The following is a 19,891-nucleotide window of genomic DNA, read 5'->3' as shown; positions in this document are numbered from 1 at the left end:
AACACACCACATCGTTCATGTATGCTGCATCTCTTTATTGCAAGGTCCTCGTGAGTGCACAGAAAGTGAATATCGGTGTGACAACCTGCGTTGCATTCCTTCTCGGTGGATATGCGACCACGACAACGACTGTGAGGACAATTCAGATGAACGGGACTGTGGTGGGTATTGCAATTTGAGCATGTTTGTTTGTTTGTTTATTTGTTTTAATCCAGCTTGCCCTCACTTTTACAAAAAAAGATTCAAAACACACAATTCCGTAAAAATGGGCATAAAAATCATGAAAATACCACAGTTCTTTTAAAAAACAGTAATGACCGTGCAGTATGTATTTCCCTGGGGATAGAATTTGAAACATGTTGGGGTCACCACCAAAAAGCCCTGTCTGTGGTCCTAAAGGATTATGCAATAAATTTAATGTCATATTGAAAATATTGTCATGGGATTCTACTCAATATTGATCCAGAGTAGCACTCCAGTGTATAGGTAGCAGAGTAAAAACTTAAGCACATTGCAGGAATCCCAAAAAACGGACCAGAGGCAATTGTATTTCATCTAGCAGAGTTTACTGCTACTGAAGGCAAAAGAGCATAATGTTCACAAATCCAATACATTCAGGATTGGCACTGTCCATAAGAAATCCAGTTGCAGCAGACTTAACTTGCAATAACTTATAATAAGACTAAACCGTAACACTAAGCATTCTATGTACAGAACACCACACCAGAAGGAAAAGAGAAAGAGAAACTCAGACTCCTTCTGGCCTTACCTTTATAGTCAGCATTACAGAAGAGATAACAGAACCAGTTTAAGCCAGCTGTACTCAGCCAGCGTGGTGTAGTGGTTAAGAGTGGTGGACTCGTAATCTGGTGAACCTGGTTCACTCCTCCACATGCAGCTGCTGGGTGACCTTGGGCTAGTGACGCTTCTCTGAAGTCTCTCAGCCTCACTCACCTCACAGAGTGTCTGTTGTGGGGAAGGAAGGGAAAGGAGAATGTTAGCCGCTTTGAGACTCCTTAAGGGGAGTGAAAGGTGGGATATCAAGTCCAAACTCTTCCTCTTCTCTGAAGGAATAACCCCAACATCTGCTTGTTTCTTTCACACAGAGAAGCTTCCTGAACCCTCTTGAATTCATTAGAATAGGAAAGATCTCTACACATCACATCAATACTTTCTGCACTAAGAAATGCAAGCTGACAAATATGACATTGCAAAAGCACTTTTTGTAAAAGAGACATTTTGATGCCAGTCTACTTTACTTTCTAGAACTAAGGACCTGCCACCCAGGTTATTTCCAGTGCGACAGTGGGCATTGCATTGCAGAACGTTTCCGGTGTGATGGAAGCGCCGATTGTCTGGATTTCTCTGATGAAGCAACTTGTCGTGAGTGCCTAGATCTGGGGCAGAAACTTACTGAAACCCCTTATAAACCTCTCCTTTCTGTGGGGTGGGACAAATGAAACATCGTAGTATTTTTTTCCTCTTCTGCCATTAGAAAGATTCCAAGAAATGCTGAATGCTCTCAAGCAGAACTTAAATAATGATACAGGGTTTGTACCCAACTAAGGTATATACAGATTGGACCCATTGAAATTAATGGGCATGCCTAAGTCCATTTATTTCAATGGGTCAGAGACTGGTTACTTGCTGCCTCCTGAACTGTTTTTGCTGCATTAGCAGCACCAAAGTGACCTTCCCGGGGTGCAAGCCTGGGCAGTGTGAATGTAGGTCCTGGGCTACTCTGACGACAGCTCACCTCTTGGCCTCACTGATGTGGTCCAAAGGGAAGCAGAGCAATACGTTTGACACCAGCTTGGCTGCAGAAGTTGCCAGAAAGAGACATAAAAGGCACCATCCAATCATCTTAGGGATGCCACTCTGGATTTGTGTAGGGTTTTTTTACTCCTTCTTAGCCTTTTCTTCTCCTGAAGATGCCCCACAAAGCTGTGGGTACAGGTCTACATAGCATTATGAGGACAAGTAGATTGTGATAGTAAAAGAAGGTGTTTCTGTTTTCCAGCCACCCGCTATCCTAATGGCTCGTACTGCCCTCGCACAATGTTTGAGTGCAGAAACCATGTATGTATTCAGCCATACTGGAAGTGTGACGGTGACGACGACTGCGGAGATGGCTCAGACGAAGAACTTAACTTATGCTGTAAGCCAGAGTAAAAATTGTAAAGCCTGAATCGACCCCACCTTGAACCCCACCCCCTACAACTCTCTTAGCTCATGCCAAAGGGCTGGGCATATCCAGCAGGATGCGTTTGAAACAGGCTCTTGGTACCCAATTGCTGTGCCGTGTCAAAAGATCTTTTTTAAAATTCCCCTCTGCTTTCAAAAGCAGTTTGTTATGGGCTGCCCAAAGAGAAACACAAGCCTTTAGGATTCTGGCCTGTAAATTCAGTGCATGTCTAAAGTCCTAACACAGCCAGTGAAATGTAGGCATTTCTTGTTGCCTCTTCCTGGTTTGTCTCGTTTCCCCTTTGGAAACTCAAAACGTTTCTGGGCCAAAAGAACCTCAAGAGTTTGCCTATCTTGTGACTGGATCAGTGGGCCCAGTGTGGATGTAACGGAACATGATTATTATACTTGGCCTTTTAGTTAGAATTCAGGGATCAGGAATGAGCTCTGGACCCGTGTATTTGTCACACATCATTTTACATTAGTCAGATGATATCGAGAGAACCAAGGTACCAAAAGGGAGATAGGAGGAGCTATGGGAGAGTGCAGGATCTTTCAGTCCTCTTGCCTTGATGAAGGCCAGTGCAACACTGGAATTGGTTTGATCATCACAATAAATCATGGCTAAAAATAAACAAATGGTTTGATGTCAATGAGTAGTGTGCTCAAATCGCACATGCTTCAGCCGTCACCTGCTCCTGCTGTTGGTACACTGCAAGGAAACAAGCCTGGCCTGGCCGAAACTGGGCTTGTTTTCCCCAAACATGGGCTGCCTCTTGTGGTTTGCTTGGAGAGAAACAAACCACAAGCCTGGGTTCAGATGACACAAAAAGCCAGACGTTGCCTTCTTCGCTGGCAGTGCTCCAGGATTGCTGCCTGGCATTTTGAGCATGTTTTAAAATAAGCTTTTATATTTGTTGTTGTTTTTTTTAAAAAAATATTTTTATTAAGATTTTCTATTATATAAAGAAAAGAACAGATACTAACATCTATATATAATACCATATTCACACATATTCACACCTTCATATCAGCCAAAAAAGAAAAAAAGAAGAAAAAGGAAAAAAGAAAAGACAACGTTAAAAATCATAACAACAAATAAATCTAATTTAACAACTCACTTTCAAAATCAGTCATGGACTTCCCCGAGCTCCCTTTCTAACGGTTCATTGCATATCATTCTTCGCAGGTTCTACTCGTATTTTCTATACATAATTACAATTATTACAATTTTTTCTTACACTTTACCTTCCATTATAACATTCTAATCTATATTTTAAATTTCTTTCCCTTATTTCATAACCTGCAACATACACAATTGCTTGTATTTCTCTTCATATATCAAAAATAAGCTTTTATATTTGTATCCTATAAACCAAGTTAGAAATCACTGGCCTGCTCTATTTCAGTGGACATTGCGTGTGAACAACCATTCCGTTTTCGCTGTGGGAACAACCGCTGCATCTACAGCCATGAACTGTGCAACCAAAAGGACGACTGTGGAGATGGAAGCGATGAGAAAGAAGAGCACTGTAGGTCTATCAATGTGCATAACATTTAGGAATTAAGAGATGAATGTGTCTAGTGATGATCGACAGTAATTCTAGGTTAAGGCTGCTCTTAGATCCTACTGTTTTTAATGTTTAATTCACAAACATGTTAGCTAGATAAAAAGGAACACTCAGTGGCTTGTGCTTTTCAAGAAATATGTCATTATTCCCCAATTACAGTGGTACCTTGGTTTAAGAACAACTTAGTTTATGAACAACTTGGATTAAGAACACTGCAAATCCATAAGTAGGTATTTTGGTTTGTGAACTTTGCCTTGGAAGCAGAACATGTTTCGCTTCCTGTTGAGTGTGTTCCATTTGTAAATTGAGTCCCCCGCTGCTATGGGAAAGCACGGCTTGGTTTAAGAATGGACTTCCAGAATGGATTAAGTTCGTAAACCAAGGTACCACTGTATTCACTACCAGGAGTATGAATATACCAGTAGTATGAATATACTGTAGACCTTTATATCCATGAATGAAACATGGGCTTATCCATTCTGTCATTCAGTGTGGATAGTACCTCCATGAATTCTCCGTCATCTGTATGAAATTCTCCTCTAGTTCACTACTTTCTCATACTTTATGCTCCCTCAATGTGGGTTTTCACATAACCTCTCATTTTCTGAGTATCCCTGATATGAAAAAGGAAAATCTGGATCAAAGGAGGGGAAAGTGTGGGAAGGCAGTGATTTCAGATACAGACATTATGGATGTGTGTGATATGAGTAAGTAAGCTACAGGGATGCTGTTGAAGTTCTGCAAGCTGAGCTCTGAGAGAGGAACTGAAACAAAAGACAAGCTTTGACAGCCCCTGGATTCTTTAGTGGTTCAGATTAAATCTGGGGAAGAACTGACTGATTCTCAGGCTAACAGATGCTTTGCCACAACCATGAGAGAAATACCTCCCGGATGAGCAAAGGCTTTGTAAGCCAGGGATCCGGGGGGATGGGGGGGTTAGCAGCCAGAGATTGAGCACACACTGAGCTCTGGCAGCATGCATGCTCTTCAGCCTAACAGTAAATCAAGCCCAGCTCTGGAGTTTCCCTGCGAGTGTCTCCCAAGACTGGACAGGTAGCTTTAACGGTATTGGAAAGACAAAAGCTGAGATGTGTGTGGGAGCCCACCGCAGGGGACCAGGCAAAGTTGCCCTAACACAGTTTGTATAGCAACGTCTGTAATATGCATGCTATGAAACGGGATACATGTTTGCGTGAGGAGGTATGTGTGTGCATTATCTCCATGCAGGCAGAGAACCCACTCCTAAACCTTGCACTACTGAGGAATTCAAATGTGGCAATGGAAACTGCATCCCGCTACACTACGTATGTGATAATTATGACGATTGCGGGGACCACTTTGATGAAGTAGGCTGCAGTAAGTACCACAGTAGCTTGCACGGAGTTCAAACTGTACGTTGGTTATGGGGAGGAAAAGCAATGTTGAGGTGAGAGCTTTGCGCGTGCCCGTGTTATTGGGAAACGTTGAGAAATCCTCTGGAACAGAATAAATCCTGGAATGCAAACCCAGCCCTCTTCCTCACCCAGTCCTCCGTACTTGATACCAGGTGTGCATGCCTCCCTTGCTCCCTCCACCTTGCATCCCTCTTCACCGATGTGGACTGCAATGATGGTCCTAATGTAGCGAAGGGCTGGGTAAGCCCCTTCCATCCACAACACAACTCAAAGAACATGTGCGCTAAAACCCACATGATCCCACAGAAGAAAAGGATGCCAACAGCATCCCTACATTACTGGCACATTTTGCTTAGGCCAGCTGTGAAGGAGGAGAGGTCCTATGGGCCTCTTTAACTATTGTTCTAAACTATTTGTAAAGAATTTTAAACAGTACAGGAAATCATGCCTCCAGAACGTTCCTTATTGGTGCCAAACAACAACAAAAAGCAAAAAGCCCAGCAACCTTCAAGAGATTTCAGGAGTTCAATAGATGCATTTTGAGGATCTGAATCTTTTTTTTTTTCATTGAGGACCAGAGATGAGGGAGAAAATTGTTTCAGTTTCTCATTAAAATGCAACCTATGTTTTGTTTTGTTGTTTAGATTCTGGAACGGGTAGGACCTGTGCTGAAAATATCTGTGAACACAACTGTACCAACTTAAGTGAAGGGGGATTTATATGTACCTGCAGACCTGGATACAGCCCCAGTGAACTGAACAGAAATACCTGTGATGGTACCTTTCATCTTGAAAATAGATTTCTATCTCCAAATTGCTCAGCTTTAATAAACACTCTCGTCATTTTCATTATGGCACTAATAAAACATTCTGTGCTAGCTCCCTAAGCATCTCATCACACTGAGATGTTTTGTTTATTTATGTGGAATCCTGTTTTTCTCATAGCATTTAGATGCAGGTTCCTAAAACATTTTAGATAACTTAACCGCCTTCCTGTCTTGGATCTCGTTTTTCTCTCTCTCTTCATTGAGTTGCTCTTTAGAGCCTAACCAGTTAGGGTGGTACTTCTTTGTGTGATGGATTGCTAGTGTATGTTTCCCCTTCAAACCTGTGAAGACTCATTTTCTTTGGAATGGCTACTGTAGTTTCTCATTGAAAGGCAGTGTCTGCTTGCAAGAGTGCATTGGATTGGATCCAAAGAACAATGAATGGAATAAAATATCTGTGCACATACTTCTTTACAGGCTCGCACAGTATGGCTACTGCTGCTGCCATTATTCTTAACGTTGTGTTATGCACACAAAGATAAAACAGGTTCCATTCTTGTAAGCTCATAGTCTGAATATTCATAAAATGAGAGAGAGAGAAAAGAGGAAGGGAAGATAAAGGAAATAAGAAAGATGAGAATTGGAAGGGACCGGGGGGGGGGGGATAGAAAAGGCAAGACAGAGAAAATGAGTTGAATATTGGGCGGAGGTGGACCCAGAACTTGGGTGCCAGGGCTTAAAAAGAAAATGACCTGAGCAAAGCAAAGGGGACGAGAGTCCAGAGAAGTCAAAGAGGCCCATTCCTGTGATAAAAGAGTGGTGTATTATATAGGCCTTTGCTGCGAAAACAAGGCAACCATTTTGTCATTAAGCAAATGCTAAAGCTCATAATACTTTCTCTTTGCCTTCAGACATCGATGAGTGTGAGATCTTTGGAACATGCCCCCAGATTTGTAAGAATACCAAAGGAAGCTACGAGTGTTTCTGTGCAGAGGGATTTAGATCTGTTGGGGATCAGCAGGGAGACCAGTGCGCTGCCAGTGGTAAGCTCAGCCAGCATTTCCATTTGACCCAAATTAAATTAAAACTAAGCACCATGAACTGTCTTCTGAAACAAGTCTTTCTTCTTTTCTTGGCCACCATGCCGCATTGCACTGCTCTCTGCTGTCTTCTGCTCACTTCTTCCCAACCCATTTGTGTAGAATCATGATTGTAAGGCTCAGTAAAACCATTTGACTGCTGTTACACCGCTGAATCTGAAAACAAACCAAAACTTATCCGTGACATCTTCAGTGTCCTGTCTCTTGCCCCCGCAGATAGCCCTGCATGTTTCCAGAGAACAAAAGGGCTGTTCATGGTGTAGCTGGTTGTCATCAAGAGAAAATTAGCTGTAGTAATTTCTCTAAGGGCAGATTATATTGATAGAAATCAAAGACACTTTGCTGACAGACCGTCATGTGTGGTTCATGGACTGTTGAGCATAGATAGGCAAAAGATAAACCCTTTATAAGACCGGTCAGTTGAATTCCATCATAAAAGAGAATCACTAGGGAATGCATTTGCATGACCGCAGAAAGGGTTAAACTGTGGGTGGGGCAGGGTTGTGCATGTAAGCCCCGCCCCTAATGTCCCCCCCCCCCCCCCGTGTTGCTTTTCAGATTGTCACACTGTTTAGTGTGGAGGTCTGAAGAGGGTTTTCGCGTGAAAAGGTGCTGAGAAATCTCCCCGTGAGTAGCAGGAACCCTGATTTATGAGGGTTCTTGATCATGGGGCAAGTTTCTAAGCACATTCAATCAAAGCAGGCTCAAAAACCACCTTCTGGACTTCAGTGCATGTTCCTCCTCTGCCCATGGTTTAACCCTTTGTAAGTTTAGGTGAGTGCCAAAACAAAGCTAGTGAATCTCTTGCGCAGGCATAGGCAACCTTGGCTCTCCAGCTGTTTTGGAACTACAACTCCCATGATCCCTAGCCTAGCTAACAGGGCCAGTGGTCAGATCATGGGAGTTGTAGTTCCAACACATCTAGAGAGCCAAGGTTGCCTATGCCTGCTCTTGCGTGATAGAATCTTGCCTCGAACAAAGAGAAAGAAAAGGAAGTAGGGGTAGACAAGTTAACACACATGATAAATAGTTCTCGACCTCGTTGTGTGTTAAAACAGATTTATTTATTTTAATAACTTCTCCACCCAGATTATTTTTATATCTTTTCCGCCCAGAATTGCAATCAAGAAAAAAAGCAGAAGGCTTATATATCAGGTCCGTTAAGACAAACACGAGGGATTTTTCATAATTGATGAAAAGGATAATTTGGGAAAGAAAATCCTTCTAAGCACATCCCAGGAAACACAAAAACGATGCTAAAAAAACCCCAGCTTAAAACCAGGAAAGAGGGGGGAAATGCTGCCCTGCCCTGATCTACAGTACTACTGTACTTAAATAAATAAATAAAGTTAACAGGTATTCAACTGGTGTCTAAAAGACCACAATATACAGTAGGTTCCAGCCAGCTTTTCTTCAGAGGGTATTCTACTGGCAGGGCATCACCACGCAAAAAATGCCCTGTCTATATATAGCGCCCTGTTTTTCAAGCATCTTTGTTGCGTGTGGCAAGGTACTTTTGAAACTGAGGCAACTTTTGAAAGCTGTTTGTGTTACTGTACAGGGGACTGCTATTCTAAGATAAAATGGGGCATCCAATTCCATTAGGTCTGCACAAGTGACTGATATAAAGCAATGTTTTGGATCCTGACAATCCTTCACCTTTGAAGAAGGTTTGCAGAAACTTGCTACCAAGTATAACTAAGGGATAGCAAGGATTTAAAATCCATAGATGGGGAAAACATTGAATATTTGCAGAACAACCTCTAAATTTTACAGTCCAAAGTGGCCCAAGGGTTTCAGAATAAATGTTTTCCTCAAAATGGAAGCAGAAACTTTGACACATCAGTTATTTACCCTGAATTCCCTGATGGAAATAATTGCTAAACGCAAGAGTGACGAAATGTATTAACTTGTCTTTTCAGGTAACCCACCAATATTACTCCTGCCTGACAACGTCCGCATTCGAAGGTATAATATGTCATCTGAGCAGTATTCTGATTATATTGAAAATGAGGAGCACATCCAAGCCATAGACTATCACTGGGATCCTGAGGGGATAGGCCTCAGTGAGTATATTTGAATTTATTTATTTATTACAGCTATCCCTCAGCTAACTAAAAAGGAAGGTTCTTTTTTTAATCTGGCCACAGGAACAAAAGTAACGGGTGGAATTCAACAGAACACTAATTGGGGTATGCTAGCAGGGGCTGAGGTCCACTTGTGCAACAAGAATCCCCTCTCTCTTTCCCCTGAATGCCCCCCTCCTATGCCCCCCTAAACCTAGGTTTCCCCCTAACCTTCCAGAGCAGATTTAGGGGGCACACATGAGAAGGGGAGGAAAGTCCTGTTATGCGAGCAGATGTTGTTCCACACACACAGCAACTTCGTTAATTAAATATTTTGAGGGGATTCAACTTTACATATAACCATCTTCCTGTTACCTGTTTCTGAGTCTCCTCCTTTTTGGGTCTCTAGGGCGCTATGGGGTTCCCCTCATTAAAAATGCCCGTTTTAGGTGCTAGTCAGGATTTGGAGTAATTGACTTACATTTTGCCTTATAGCAGCAACAGAAGCACTGAGTGACCTTAGGGTCCGATCTTGACCTGAGTAAATTATGAATTGTTTCTAATGGCAGAAAAAAGGAAAGTGATCTCTGAACTTTCCACAGGTGTCATATACTACAGCGTTATGGGGCGTGGTTCAGAGTTTGGCTCCATCAAACGTGCCTATATCCCCACATTTGAAAGCAGCGGAAATAATCCCGTGAAAGAAGTTGACTTGAACCTGAGATACCTGGTCAGTCCTGTTGGTTTAGCTGTGGATTGGGTTGGGAGGTAAGCACAAAAAGCTGAATAAAAAATGGTTCGGAAAACCTTATTCATCTTGGAACACACTCACACACACATATACATATACATATACATATATGAATGTTTTTCCCCAGCCTGGTACCCACCAGATGTTGGGACTACAATACCCATCATCCCTGAGCTTTGGCAATGCAGCTTGGGGCTGATAGGCATTGGAGTCAAAGACCAGGCTGGTAAAGCTTGATAATAGAGTAACCTTTTTTGGTTAAAAGTCCTGGACTCATTCAAAACATATATGTCCCAAACATCAGTGTAGGTGCTGATCTAGGATACTCTACCTGTTTTGAAACAATGAAGGATTGATTTCTGACCTTTAGCTTCTTTTAATCATTTCTTTAAAAAAAACAACCTGCATTTTTAGCATTAATTCCATGAATGATTATCAATGCCCTTTTGTCCAGTGCTAGGGAACCACTGATTAACATTTCCCAGACCTCAGAGGTTGCCATGTTGGGCAATCCATGTGCACCTTACCAGGCGTACATCATTAAGCATGAGAAACTTGAGGCCATGGCCGAAAAGAAGAGTCAGGAGCACAACTCCCCCCCCCCCCCGGCATCTAAATGGCAGTACATTTGGAATTTGCCATCTTTTTCTTTAACCTTCCACTATGCCAAATTCACAAAAAAGGTGGCACATTAAAAATTTAAAAAAACACAGTGACTTTTTGATGAAAAGGAAGAATCGGGAGCACACTCTATAGCTCCAGCTTAAAATCAGACACAGCTTGAATTAGCACTCCTGAGTTTTTTCCTTTGAAGTTGGGCCATTGTGTACATCGGATGATTGACAGATGAACCAGTCTGTACCCACAAGTGGTCTGCAGGGGGGAGAATCCCATCAATCAGATCCTATTCCCCACGTCTGCTTTAGATCTGATATCTCTTCCAGATCTAATATCAGTTCTTTTGTGAGCTCCGGAAACCAGGTTTTGAATCCAACAGTGTAGTTTAATGAGTGAAACAACTTTAGCTCATGAAGTGGGACTTCTCCCTGCCTATCCAAATTTGCTCCAGGGGACTGAGAGGGAAACCAGGAGCAAATAGGGGGATTAGAACAAGGGGATTTACATCTCTCACACAGCAACCATAAACTCGTGTGCATTTTATCACATTTATTGTCTCTGAATTTTTGGCATTTTACTGCTGAATATTTTTTAAAGGCCTTTCGCATACACTGTAGTTGATGTTGACAAAATACAGAGTTCATTTTTTATTTTTAAAAATGTGTTTGGATCTCAACTAGGCACCTTTACTGGACTGATTCTGGGACAAATCGAATAGAGGTGGCAAAGCTTGATGGCAGATACCGAAAGTGGCTCGTCTACTCTTCGCTGGACCAGCCAGCAGCTATTGCTGTCAACCCCAAACTCGGGTAAGCATTTTGGCAGCTTAAAGCATGAATATAAACGAAAGGAGAGGCTGCATGAACTGTCTAAAATATCTAATGAATAGGAAATATCTAATGCATCATAATATCTATATTCTATATGTTACCTGAAATACTTTGAATAACTAACAGAGGTTGCGATGGGCAAATGTCACAAGACTTCTCGTGGTTATTTTTATGTCACGACTGGAAGCAGAGGCAGACCTCAGTAACGCGGGGCAGATGGTTTCCCTCCCCTCTGTTGTTGAGACTCTTGCGCTGAATTCTGCTGTTTTCTCTTACAACTGAACTGATAAATACCTAAAGTCACCAGTTACACTCCAATTACATATAACAAGCAGTACATCAGTTCACAGTTAACTGTGTTGCATAGTAATTGTTTTAGCGCAGCTGATAGCTTTCTCATCAGCAGATGGTCGTAAAAATGGGCATAAAAAGCAAGCAGCATGCAAACAAACAAAATAGGCCACAATGAACCCTTACATTGTGGGAAAGTTTCAAAGGCAAATCATCCTCATATTGATGAGCATTAATAGCTTTTTACTTTGCCTAGGTATTGGGCTCCACTGTCTATGCATCGGCTAAGTCCACATAGCTTAGAAACAGCAAGCATAATTAGTGTCTGTCTGTGAGTTATTGGCGCCAATCCCCTCTGATGGGAGTCACTGTTATCATTTTAAATGGAATATTTATCAACGTAACATGAAATAGCACATTGTAAAGAAATCGTTTAACAGGGACTTATTGGTGGAAAACACAAAAGAGAGAAAAAGAGAATGGTTCTTAGAAACAAAATAATTTCATGACGCAGCAGAGAGACAATAGTTTGGGATATTTTGCTGTGAAAACCATTGTCTTGATTTTAGGTACATCGTAATCTCTCGATCTTACTTACAAGGTTGCAGAAAGGATAAAAGAGACAAAGGAATACTGTAGAAATAATCAATAAAATGAAATGCAGCATGAACAGATAAACAGAGCCTTGTGCACACAATATGAAATAAAGTTGGATAGCTACAAAAGGACTCTGGAGTACATTTCTCTGAGGGGGGAAAGTGGTCAGCCATGAACTTCCAAGTTCCTACCAACTTGATTCTCATTTCATGGAGGTTTCTCTCTTTTTCTGCATGGCGTTTGTGTGCTTTGCTATGTTGTATCTAACCATTTAAAATACTGGTTCTGCTTTCCTCAGGCTAATGTATTGGACTGACTGGGGAAGGCAACCCAAAATCGAAAGCGCCTGGATGGATGGGCAGCAGAGGCAGACATTGGTCTTTGAAGACCTTGGCTGGCCAACTGGCCTTTCAGTTGATTATCTGAACAATGACAGAATCTACTGGAGTGACATGAAGGAAAACCTAATTGAATCGATGAGATTTGATGGAACAGACAGGAAGACTGTTCTGCATGGACGTATGTATATGAGCATGGAATGAGGCAATTTTAATCAAAGTTTTCCCCAAGATACTCGGAGGCTATCTATGGTGGCAGATGGCTGGGGGCAGAGTGGTTATTATTGATGAAGTGAGGGACAAGGGACTTGCACTATTACAGTTCCTCAAACTGGGGACCTTGGGCCACTTTCAAGTGGGCCTCTGTCATAGCCTGCTCAGTGCCACCACACTTGACAACACCACTCCCTAACCATTAGTGCTTTTGGTTCAACCAATGCCAGTACCAATAACGTCTTGTAAAGGGGTGGCCAGGAAACAGAGAAGTTCAGGGCAGGATGGGGGGGGAAAGGAAGGTCTCTCCACTGAGGGAAAGTTGCCAAAGGAGGTGAGGTGTTGAAGGAAATGAGGTATTAGTAAATTGGGGGTAGAAAGCAAGGGTATAAGAAGGGAAAACTTTTATGTAAGGAAGAAGTGAATGTAAAAGGGACCAGGGAGGAGGGGTGAATGAAACATGCAGTTTGCAGGGAGTGTATGGGAACAGGTCCAAGTTGAACACTGAAAGGAGAATATGAGAAGAAATGGCAGGAGATGGGCAAAATGCCTCCAGAGCATATAGCAGTGCCTCCAGAGCAAATGTCTGCATTTATCTTGAGGAAAGTAAAGCTGTGCAATCTCTTGCCGCAAGCAAAATGGTGCAACAAATAATTTGGCAATTTTCAAAGGTGGATTAGAATTCAGTAGAAAAGTATGTCAGTAATTGCCTGCAGATTATGCCAAGCTCTGCTTCTGTTTGCCACCATTTTGTTTGCCTCGGTTATTTTCAGCCAGAGTAGATAGTCTGAGAACCCCTGCCAATACTGGATAATGCATACGTAAACAGTATAGATTTGGTAAGTAGTGCAGATTCTGTACACATGAGCAGAGTTTCTTTCTTCTGCTCTTTTCATTTGTGAGGAAAATCTTGAAAGTGCTTCTGGTTTACTTGTGAAATTCCCACAGGTCACTGTGATTTTGCTTCCAAAGCATACATTAATAGGAAAGCTTAGAAAATGGTCATAATATGATGTGGAGGAAGGTATACTTTGGTTTCAAGCATGTTCGTTAGACCAACAACGTTGCTCGCCTTTTGCATGTTAACTTACCTGATGTTTTATTTCACCGAGAAGTTAGCAGCCCGTACAGCCTTGATGTCTTCGAGGGTCACGTATACTGGATATCTAAGGAAAGAGGGGAAGTCTGGAAAGAAGACAAATTCGGGAAAGGAGAGAAAGTAAAAATGCTGACTATAAACCCTTGGCTTACTCAAGTCCGTATCTACCACCAGCACAGATGCAATCAGTCAGGTAATGACCAGCCTTGTATAGTGCCTCTATAGTGATTCATAGCTTTGCTTTTTTAAACATTTATATTTTATTAAGGTGATTTCAATTCAAAGAAATAAAGTGATACAGAAAAAAGAGGGAAAAGTGAGAGGGAGCAAACAACAACAAAGATACATATAAAAGCGAAAGTATGCAGAAAAAAGCAATATACGATAGTCCCATACATTCTTTTATACATTGGTATAGTTTTATCGCCCTAGTACTTATGTAAATGTTAATAGCCTACAACTTCTCTCCGTGCATGATATCGGTGTTTTTGAAAGCATAGCACTGGTGCTGACCAGAGTCCTCATCGAGTGAGCTGTTGAATAAGCCTTTCTGGTTGAACTGTGAATTATGACTTCTCCCTTTTTCTGTTTCCACTGTACACAATTTTCTCCCCTTTGTGATATGGTGGTGTTATGGTTCTTCATGGCTCAAACGGAGAATAGGAAGGAGAGATGGAGTTCAATAAAGAAGGGGCTATTTCCTCTGGGTGAGGCACTTCTGTTTCTCCTGTGGCCCCTGGAAAGCTGCCCACCATAGAATGCGGCCCTTCAGAGGAGAGAGATTCCATGTGCCCCAAAGAGAAGGTTGTTACTGTCCATTTTAAGAGTTTCTGATCACCTGTCTGGGGAGAAAGGGCATGCTAGGAATTTGCCTCTGCCCACAAAATGAATGATGGGCGCAGTTGAAGCTGACAGCGCCAGCCATCTTTCAGTGGTGTGTGCATGCATGTGCATGAGTACTGAGTACACATCTGCATGTGTTGGACAGAGGCTTCCCACCTTGTGCAGCACCATTTTGGAAGGGTGCTCTGCATACAAAGCTTCTTGCGATTCAGTCATTAGACCAACAACTGAAGAGAATAATGGCATCATATTTCTTAAAACATCCAAGAAAGCTGGTTGTGAGCCAGAGAGGAAGCATGTTGTTCCCATTTTATTACTGCAATATATCATTTGTACATCATGTTCATCTCAGAGGCAGTAATGAATTCACCTGCCTGCCTGCATCGCCCATCTCAGGCATGGACAATTTTGTAGCTGCCCTTGCCATTTGGGGTTCTGTAGGGGAGGTCAGGAAATAGCATGTGTTAGGAGTGTAATTAAAACAGCAAGACACTACCTGAGGTGTATGCCATGGATAGAAATGGGGCAAAACACTCAAGATGCTCTTCAGAGACATTTATCTTGTAGTGCCTGCTTCTGTCCCAGGAGGTTGGTGCCAATTTAATTATTCTAGGAAATTAAGCTTGCCTGCTGCTCCCTGTTCCTTTCACTTCCCCTCTTATGCGGCCATCCTTTCCTTCCTAGGAGCTTTGTAACTAACTGCAGTTTGCATTATGACTGCCTGTGTTTTCACTAACCACTGTTAGTGAAATACCTGTTTCTGGTCATCGCTGCAAACTGTGGCTTGGCGCTAATTGCGAATGACAGAAATGCCAATGCAGAGATAACGTGACCGATTGGTTCAAAAACTGACAGGGAGGGACAATGTCTGTGTGAAAGGAGGAGAGACAAGTCTGCAAGCCTATGGAGCAGCACGGTGTCTCCACCGAGTCTACAGCTTCCACATTCCCAACCTATTTCCCTTGTCTGGTTGGAAGGATCCCATTAGCTCTCCTAAAAGATCTTCAGGTGTGTCTTTGTTTATCATTACAGTGTCCAATCCATGCAAGGATGTCTGCAGCCACCTCTGCTTGCTGAGACCTGGAGGATACACCTGTGCCTGCCCACAAGGAGCTCGTTTTGCGGAAGGCAGTTCGACAGAATGCGATGCAGGTAAAGAAATGGTGGAAATAATTGGAGGTTGATGAGATGCTTTATGTTTTGCAGAGTACATAAAGACTACTAACACAGGCTTTCCATTTTTATAGCCATTGAATCTCCTCCTACGATGCCTCCTGCCTGTAGGTGCATGTACGGAGGGACATGCTACATTGATGAAAGTGGGCTTCCTAAATGCAAGTAAGTTTACATGAAAGGGCCAGGTGAGATTTGGCAAGGTGTGTGGAGCACATGAAGACCTGCTCTTTGTAACATCACCAACGTCTGCAAGCGGAAAGAGGTGCTCGTTACAAAATTTCCCTACCCTGCCTTTCTTCAATATGCACTGAAGATGACTCACAAACAATGTACACCAGTCACTACACGCATCCTGCTGACACATGAACAGCATTAGTCTGATGGGCGAGCTATACAGAGATGCATGCATGCCTCATAGTGCTTCCTCCATGGGAGCAGGAACCCTGGTCACCCAGAGCTTCTGTTTCTTTGGAATTCTATTGGGTGCCCATTAACAAGGTCCTCTGTGCAGATTCCATCGCCATAGAGGGAACCCCACGCATCTATGTATGCTCAAGACTGGCCCCAATCTTGCATTGGCCAGGGCGCATCATGGCCAGCATGTATGTCAGTGGCCTAGCGAGCAGGGCTAGTCTGTGCTTTCTTCATAGCCTCTTCATGTATTCAGTGCTCATGGGTACCGAAAGCCAGAATACGGCTACCAATGAGTATCAGTCCCACTGATAAGCTGTATCCATTGCTGGGTTGTGCCATTTCATGCTACAGGTGGAAGGGGTGTGTGGAATGTTTGAATGCTTCCTCATCCCGCAGCACACATTCAAAACTTAGCACGTCGGGGCGAAAGCCGTAGGGTAGTCTTTTCTAGCTTTGAATTTGCATGGGGCAAATTATATGAGGGGAAGCAGTCTGAAATGGTACAGCCCAAGAGCAGCTGCCTCACCTCAAATGAGGCTTTTGCTCATTGTAGCTCTTAAGACTTCATTCTAAAGGTGTTTGTAAAGCTGAATATCTCCTGCCTTGGAAATGAGGAAATGGCAAGCAAAGACTCTTCCTTGAAGATGGACAATTTTAAATGCAGCAAGTTTTTTTATTTTTAAGAGAAATAAACTTGTCAGAGGACAAATTACTCAGATGCCTGTTCTACCAATTAAAGGAATATCTCTTAAGAACAGCAAAAAAAGAAACACACACACACACACTTGCATTCAGTTGAGCCTCTAGGGGCCACTGGTACTCCACTGAAACCAAATCATATTTAATGTTTACAAAGCCTAATTCTTTCATTTGTGACTCAGCATCCCTACATGCTCATTTCCAAGTGAACAGTCAGCAGAGCTCTCTCTCTCTGTGTGTGTGTGTGTGTGCTCCCATTGAAACATGTAATTACTAAGGAATGAGTTTGAAAAACCATGCCATGCCGATGTACCTCACAGAGGGCAATAAATAGAGCCCATGTTTTAGTAGTCAATTCCAGTTAGGCATCTCGCTTCCCTTTTACAGATGTCCGTATGGCTATACTGGAAATTACTGCGAAGCGGGATTGTCGAGGGGTGTGCCTCCTGGGACAAGTAAGCTTTGAACTATACTTTTATCCAGAATAACCAATCACAGGCCTGAAAGCATTTGCATGAGAGAGCCAGTTATTCTTGAGGCAGTGTTGACATCTGAGCGGTATCTTCCATATCATTCGCTTACCCTTTGTCTTCTCTGGTAGCAGCATTGGCCGTGTTGTTGACCATCATTCTGACGATCATCATTGGCTCTCTGGCTGTGGGAGGATTTTTAAATTACAGACGGACGGGCTCTCTCTTACCTTCGCTTCCCAAATTTCCAAGGTAGGTGTTGCAAGGTCTAAATGTCTCAATATATTGTTGTGTACACATTAAAGGTGTTAAAAGGGGTTCACAATAGGCTCTGCTGATAACAAGCAACAAAACCATACGTGTTTCGAAGCGTCATTTTCTTGAAGCTGCAAGTCCTATATATATATATATATATATATATATATATATATATATATATATGCTTACCTGTAAGTCCCACTGTGTTCAATGTGGTTCACTTGCAAGAAAAAAATGCTTAGAGTTGCTTTGAATTGGAGGAAGAGCAAGAATTTATTGACACTCTTAGAAAAATGAAGTCACAGTAGACACAACTCTATGTGCATTTTCTGGTTCATGTCTGTGGGATTTCAGATTTAGCTACTGATCTCTTGTGAATGCTGGACTCCAGTGCCTAGATTGCTTTCCTCTTGTCTCTGCATACCCATAATCGATAGCATTGTCCTTCACAAAGTCTTTGTCGAAAACTGAAGGCGTCATCCAGCTGTCACTCAACTGTTCATCCCAGATAACAAATAAAAATGGTTTTAGTTATGTTGGCTATCTGCCATGTCTTTGGAGAGCCCTATTTCCCCTTCCAACACTTACCCAGACGTTCTTCATGAGTCAGCTTATAGAAGGGACAGGACAAGGAACATGGGTACAGGGGCTGTCTGTGTTCAAGACTGGAGGTGCCATGTGCAGCTTTCGCAGTGAACCCATATATCTTGCCATATCAACAAATCCACACTTTCTAGCCCTTACCCCCAAGGACATTTGGCTCACAGGAGAGATATGTTGAAGTGTCTCAGCTTAAGTAGCAATGGAGACTTCTGCATGCGGTGTTAGAAATGCTTTTCTTCGAAAAATAGTTTGACTTTTCTTTTCTTTTTTAATCATATGAGTTATTATTACCACATCAGTTCCAAACAATTAAAACTTGATTTTAAAAAGACACAATGAGAAGGTAATGTTTATTAAGCCATCTTCTGCTGTTTTTTTAAAAAAATGTTCTTATTTTCAAAGCCTAAGCATTCTTGTAAAATCCACGGAAAATGGCAGTGGGGTAACATTCCGCCCTGGAGCTGATGTGACCATGGACATTGGTGTGCCTGGCTTTGGAGCAGAATCTGCTATTGACAGAGCAATGCAAATGGTAAGAATTGCCTCCCCCCCCCCCACTTCCATATGAAGTTCCTCATTTTGCCCCCTCACTGTAGTATTGTGATGGGGAAATGCTTTGCCTACCAAAAATGGGCATACTTTCTAAAATGAGGGTCACACTTCCAGAACAATCCTATCTATTGGTGCGTGTTTTCCCCAATCTAAACATTTAGAGAAATTTAGCTTACTCCATCCTTTTCCCCCGGGCTGAGTTTCACCAGGTTGCTAGGTCACGTGTCTGAGCTGAAAGGGGTTTGGAGTAGGTGTGTAAGTCTTTCCTTGTTCTCGTGATTCCCCTGCCACACCACTTTTGGCATAAGTAACACTGACTTGAGTTCCACCAGCTAAACCAGGGTGCAGAACTTATGCTGGCATATCTCCAGTTCAGCCAGGGTGAGAACTTAAAAGCAGCTTTGGCCCACTGAGCCCAGAAAGCCTCAGATCTACTGGATCCAAACTGTCCCACCCTGGTGGATCTTGGATTTCAACCACCCTGTTCACATGGAACTTCCCTTGCACATGTTCAGTTGAAATAAATGTGTGTGTGTTTAAGAGCCAGTTGTGTTTTCAGAGGCGGTTGTGCTGTCTCTGAATATTATATCGAAGATCCTGTAACAATGCCAAAAAAATCGCACCAGCAAATTCTCTAGAAGTGGAGTTGTTGGGGAATGTTGTACACTGGAATGCTAGTTGATCTGGAAACTGTAGGAGATCTTTCACCACCACCCCATGTGGCGGAATGGTGCCTGGTGATGATTCCGGTTCATCGTGGGTTAATCTATCACTCCCATTATAGGCCGGTGTTCCTTGGGAGGCGGCGCTAGATGGCATTCTAAAAGGCAGTTGGGAGTTGGCAGTTGGGAATTGGCAGTTGGGAATTGGCAGTTGGGAGAGTAGAGTGTTAGAGAGGGATGCAGGAGCTGTATTAACAAGTCTGTGTTATATGAAAAGAAGATGATGAACTAAGAGTTTAAACAAATGAAACCATAAAGAAATATACATGTTCTCCAGTTAAATAAAGCTTTCATCTATGTTGTGTCAAATTGGATGTTCCTCCTTATTCCAGCAAC

The 19,891-nt window shown here is 42.5% G+C and overlaps 1 protein-coding gene across 2 annotated transcripts in view; it reads left to right on the top strand.

The window, feature by feature from the left end:
• The window catches only part of LRP2 (LDL receptor related protein 2), a 139,146-nt gene that overhangs the window by 113,529 nt on the left and 5,726 nt on the right, over positions 1-19,891 (top strand). The window contains exons 59-75 of one of the 2 annotated variants that reach the window (XM_060280370.1): positions 45-161; positions 1,267-1,383; positions 2,021-2,158; positions 3,594-3,716; positions 4,983-5,111; positions 5,794-5,925; positions 6,827-6,958; positions 8,938-9,081; positions 9,684-9,849; positions 11,131-11,259; positions 12,467-12,687; positions 13,835-14,011; positions 15,694-15,813; positions 15,909-15,999; positions 17,338-17,405; positions 17,555-17,672; positions 18,684-18,813. In XM_060280370.1, coding sequence (XP_060136353.1) covers positions 45-161; positions 1,267-1,383; positions 2,021-2,158; positions 3,594-3,716; positions 4,983-5,111; positions 5,794-5,925; positions 6,827-6,958; positions 8,938-9,081; positions 9,684-9,849; positions 11,131-11,259; positions 12,467-12,687; positions 13,835-14,011; positions 15,694-15,813; positions 15,909-15,999; positions 17,338-17,405; positions 17,555-17,672; positions 18,684-18,813 — 2,252 coding nt within the window. Of the gene's footprint in view, positions 1-44; positions 162-1,266; positions 1,384-2,020; positions 2,159-3,593; positions 3,717-4,982; positions 5,112-5,793; positions 5,926-6,826; positions 6,959-8,937; positions 9,082-9,683; positions 9,850-11,130; positions 11,260-12,466; positions 12,688-13,834; positions 14,012-15,693; positions 15,814-15,908; positions 16,000-17,337; positions 17,406-17,551; positions 17,673-18,683; positions 18,814-19,891 lie in introns of both variants that reach the window. The other variant, XM_035133370.2, reaches the window with a different exon arrangement.

The sequence above is a fragment of the Zootoca vivipara genome, chromosome 1 (genome assembly GCF_963506605.1).
Source record: "Zootoca vivipara chromosome 1, rZooViv1.1, whole genome shotgun sequence".
Taxonomy (NCBI): domain Eukaryota; kingdom Metazoa; phylum Chordata; class Lepidosauria; order Squamata; family Lacertidae; genus Zootoca; species Zootoca vivipara.
The sequence above is the reverse complement of the archived record's forward strand: the minus strand, read 5'-3'. Positions and strand labels throughout refer to the sequence as shown.